This window comes from Rhincodon typus, chromosome 23 (genome assembly GCF_021869965.1).
Source record: "Rhincodon typus isolate 14 chromosome 23, sRhiTyp1.1, whole genome shotgun sequence".
Taxonomy (NCBI): Eukaryota; Metazoa; Chordata; class Chondrichthyes; order Orectolobiformes; family Rhincodontidae; genus Rhincodon; species Rhincodon typus.
Window position 1 is genome coordinate 37,855,434 of NC_063354.1, and position 5,000 is coordinate 37,860,433.

General features: G+C 45.9%; 1 protein-coding gene across 1 annotated transcript in view; it reads left to right on the forward strand.

Moving 5' to 3' along the window:
- The first annotated feature begins 260 nt into the window (after window positions 1–260).
- The window catches only part of gas7b (growth arrest-specific 7b), a 413,304-nt gene continuing 408,564 nt past the window's right edge, over window positions 261–5,000 (forward strand). Inside the window, exon 1 of the mRNA XM_048610959.1 lies at window positions 261–719. Coding sequence (XP_048466916.1) covers window positions 540–719 — 180 coding nt within the window. The 5' untranslated portion in view covers window positions 261–539. The remainder of the gene's footprint in view (window positions 720–5,000) is intronic.

The following is a 5,000-nucleotide window of genomic DNA, read 5'->3' on the forward strand; positions in this document are numbered from 1 at the left end:
GAAAAAAAAACCGGGCTCCTGTGAGCGTCATGTTGAAATTATGTGCGTTGTTTTCAGTACGATATAGATTATAACTTACTTCTGTGGAGCTGCTAAATGTTATTTTACTGTTAGTGCCTTCTTTACTAGGAACAATGCTTCTCCCGCCCCCACCCCGGCCCATCACTAAACACATTGGAATGAATTACAATGGGAGAGAGCTATCAGCTCGTTTCCTTCCCGTCAAAGCGCCACCATCCAGAACTGCAGCAGATTTCATCCAAACGCCAGCAGCGAGGAAATATCAGAACTGCAGCACTTTTCCTTCTCTCTCCCTCTGTCTGTCTCTCCCTCCTTGTGAATCTTATCCGTCCCCTCTCGTGGTGATCTCAGCACTGAGTCATACCGTGAGTTGGAGGAAACAATGATGGACTCCTGAGCCTAGCATCAAACCCAGCGCGGGGAGAGAGGTCAGAGGATTGAACAGAGGAAAGGCTTCGAGCTTTTCAGCGAGAGCTTACAGCGCTCACACATAAAACACCAAAACCAAGGAGTCTGCTATGGCCGGAGTTCTGTGCAAAACTTTGTACGCGTTTACCGGTGACCAACATCAGCAAGGGCTGAAGTTCGAGGCTGGGGAGATCATCAAGGTTTTACAGGTGCTGAACGGCGGATGGTGGGAAGGAGAGAAGGATGGGACCAGGGGTTGGTTCCCTGCAAGTTATGTGGAAATTCTAGAGGTAAGCACGCCACAAACATCTGTTAACTCCACCAGCCCTGGGACTACCCCCCCCCCCCCCCCCCAAGAACTGTTCTGGTTCTTTTTCTTTCCCCCTTGAATCACTCTAAGTGCAATTTTGTTGCAAAACGGATGGGAATTGCTTTGCTACGGACGAGAAATATGAATGCTATTTCATTGAAAAGGGAGTTCAGAGTAATGGTTTGCGTTGTGTATCTTTCGAACCTGGCTGCTTTATATTTGTAGTGCGAATCAAGACTGATATCAGTAAGGTTCATACACACACACACTCCAAACTTGAAGGAAGAATAAATGAGTAAACTGTCCGGAAATTATGACACAGTCTTTGGAAACTGACATTTTGAGGGAGACCGGGCAATGGAAATGAGATTGATTACAGATGTATTAGAAGTTTGGAGGCTGCGGATTCAAACTGTCACAGTCAATGAGGGTGGTGTTGTGCTTTACGGTGTTGAACAGCCTAAAGTCTCCCTGTTCGTAAATTGTTCTGTGATAGTGCTCGCTTGTCTAGTTGTTTTGAAATCTGAGGATCGATATGCTTTCAACACCGGATATTAACATTTCATTTTCCGCTAGGGGGCACGTTGCAACGCAAAAATGTGGAGAAATCCTTTACAAAAACGTGTAAGCGGGAAATTGTTAAGACTTTAATTTTGTTATTTGTTAAATGTAACACCATTTTATACCTGTGAGGTTGGGTTCTCAAATCACTAACTCACTATTTTCAATCTTCTAATTTACATTAGTTGAATGAACTCAAATTCGAACGAAAGCTGTACGTTTATCATAAGGGGATCTATCGGATTTGGTCACGTCTGTTAGAATGAGTCACGACATTGATCTTTCAAAGAAATCTTAAAAAAGCAACAGTTTGCACTACCCACCAAAAAAAAATACAGTAATGGTCTTTGAGTTCATTGCATCGCTGGATGTGAGTACTTTTATACTGGAACGCTTTGGTTTGATGGTGTAAGATACATACATTACTATTAACTTTCTAAATGTCGAAGTGTCTGAAACGTATCAGTCCAAGACTTTTATTGTGATTACTATCAGAACCTTATTCTGGTTGACAACATTTATAGATAACCTCTCAGTCCAATCAAACCGCCTGTCTTTGATCCGCAACACTGCTACTCCAGTGTTCAAAGAGATGCTTTTTTTAAAAAAAAAATCAGTTTTTTTTTGTCTCTTTCATAGATAGCCTGCGGTAGTGTCCAAGTCATTAATTAGTGGAGATTCGAGGACAATCCGAAAGGGTTGGCAATGCCACGCTGTACTGTCAGGTTGATTAATGCCCAAGCCCAGTACAATAATAATGTTGGCAATTATACGTCCGCTTGCTATCGTTGCAAAACCATGTTGTGCAGGTTTTAACTAACTGTATCTAGCTGATAATTATGTGCTGATTTTGACACTGCCTAAACTGGTTAGCAATTTCAATGACGTGCAGGGTAGCTTTATTTAGTTTATTACAGAGATTATGCTTGTTTGATGCACAATTTCACATAGTCAAGCAGTTTCTATGTCTCTTTTCTGTGGGGACTTATGCTTATATCTGTGTTGATCTGCTTTGAGATAACACATTATGTACAAGGCATAGCAATTAGGGCTAGAAATCTCTGTTTCTGAAGAAAGCGAGTTTGAAGATAGGAAGGGCAGTTAATGAGGTGGGGTGATGACAAATCTAAATCCCATCACCTCCTTTTCTGTCCCTGAATCAAGTTATAGGGGTAAACACCCCTCTGGACAAACCTGCTGCTCCACTGCTAGTTGAGGCCTGTAACTGACTTAATTGACTACCATCTAAGAGCTTCAGCCTGTTTGCCCTGGGATTGTGGACCTGTCACCAGATTCTGTTCATAATAGATGCCACCCTGCAGGTAACCTATCTCTGCAGTTGGACAGGGTGGTGTCCCTTGATCAAAGGTAAGTGATGCCTAGTTGAGGGAATGGGCAGGGCTTGCCTGCTGGGAGCTAACCCCCACCCTTGCTTTCTCAACCCCTGCCATGCTTTTGACTCTGACCAGTCTGAACACAGCCTGAGAAACCGCTGCCCCCTCCATCAGTTATCTTCTTCTTTAGCTTGGGTTCTCTATGATCCTGAAATTTCAGGTTGCTACACTCCCAGTGGCCACAGCCTGCTCCATGGTGCTGTGGCCCCTGATTGACAGGCAGCCCTTACTCAATGGGACTTTCAACTCAGATGTCTTGTTTCCAGGTGAAGGCCTGTCATTGGTCTCAATACTGGTCATCCTGTGGTTTGGTGCAGCTACCCTGCAAGAGGTAATGGACAGACCCCTAGCCAGCTTTCCAACCTCGAGCGACAGGGTAGTGAAGAAAGCGTTTGGTATGCTTGCCTTTATTAGTTCAAAAATTGAGTATGGGAGTTGGGATGTCCTGTTGCGGCTGGACAGGACATCGGTTAGGCCACTTTTGGAATACTGCATTCAGTTCTGGTCTCCCAGTATTGGGAAAAATGTTGTTAAACTTGAAAGGGTGCAGAAAAGATCTACAGGAATGTTGCCAGGGTTAGAGTGTTTGAGCTGTAGGGAGACGCTGAATAGGTTGGGGCTATATTCTTTGTAGCATTGGAAGCTGAGGGGTGACCTTATAGAGGTTTATAAAATCATGAGGGACATGGATAGGGTGAACAACCAAGGTCATTTTCCCAGGGTGTGGGAGTCCAAAACTAGAGGGCATAGGTTTAAGGTGAGAGGGACAATATTTAAAAGGGACCCAAGGGGTAAATTTTTCATGCGACATGGCTCAGTGGTTAGCACTGGTGCCTCACAGCACTAGGGATCCAGTTTGATTCTACACTTGGGCGACTATCTGTGTGGAGTTTGCACATTCTCCCTGTATCTGTGTGGGTTTCCTCCAGGTGTTCCAGTTTCCTTTCACAGTCCAGCGATGTGCAGGTTAGGTGGATTGGCCATGCCAAATTGTCACATAGTGTCCAGGGATGTGCAGTTTAAGTGTATCAGCCATGGGAAATGTGGGATTATGGGGATAGGCTAGGGGGTTGGATCAAGTTGGGATGCTCTTTGGAGGCACGGTTTGGATTTGATGGACCAAAAGGCCTGCTTCCACACTGAAGGGATTCTATGATTTACGCCATTGAGTTTGCTACCAATGCAGAGAGTGATGCATGAATGGAATACGCTGCCTAAGGATGTGGTGGAGGTGGGTACAATTATAACATTGAAAAGGCATCTGAATGGGTACACGAATAGGAATCCTGACTTCACCTGATGAAGGAGCATTGCTCTGAAAGCTTGTGGCTTTAAATAAGCCTGTTGGAATATAGCCTGGTGTAGTGTGACTTCTGACTTAGTCCACCCAGCCCAACACTGGCATTTCCACATTTTCGCTATCATAGGATCTAATAATTGACACATAGGAGTATTTTTGTACGCAGTGACATCTAAAGTTTTCTCAAAGTTGTAATCAAGTTTATAATATTTGAAAAGTTTGTAAAGGGCTCAATGTGACTTGCCAGGTTGGATTGATCTTGCCAGTTTCTGGCAAGGTGGCGGCAGGGTAACTCCATTTGGAACTCCATTCTGCTCGCCAGTTCTCTTTCCTTTTACTTTCTTTTCCTCTTCTTCTTCTCTCTCCTCTCTGCAGTAATTCTATTCCCCCCCACCCTTTTAACTACCTACCTAAGCAGTCCGGTCGCGACTGGAAACTACATGGTGGGATATTCGGTAGTCTCTTGAATGTGTGGGCCATTTCTTGCAGTGATGGCGGATTAAACGTTGGTGGGAGGAATGGCAGTGAGAGCAGGCCGGTGAGGCAGTGGCAGCGAGAGCGGGCTGGTAAGACAGCAGCAGATGGTGGTGAGAGCGCACTGGTAAGGCAGTAGCAGATGGTGGTGAGCGCGGACTGGTAAGGTGGTAGCAGATGGTGGCGAGAGCACACTGGTAAGGCGGTAGCAAATGGTGGTGAGAGCGGGCTGGTAAGGTGGTAGCAGATGGTGGTGAGAGCACGCTGGTAAGGTGGTAGCAGATGGTGGTGAGAGCGCGCTGGTAAGGCGGTAGCAGATGGTGGTGAGAGCGGGCTGGTAAGGCGGTAGCAGATGGTGGTGAGAGCGCGCTGGTAAGGCGGTAGCAGATGGTGACGAGACCGGGCTGGTAAGGTGGTAGCAGATGGTGGTGAGAGCGCGCTAGTAAGGCGGTAGCAGATGGTGGCGAGAGCGTGCTGGTAAGGTGGTAGCAGATGGTGGTGAGAGCAGGCTGGTAAGGCGGTAGCAGATGGT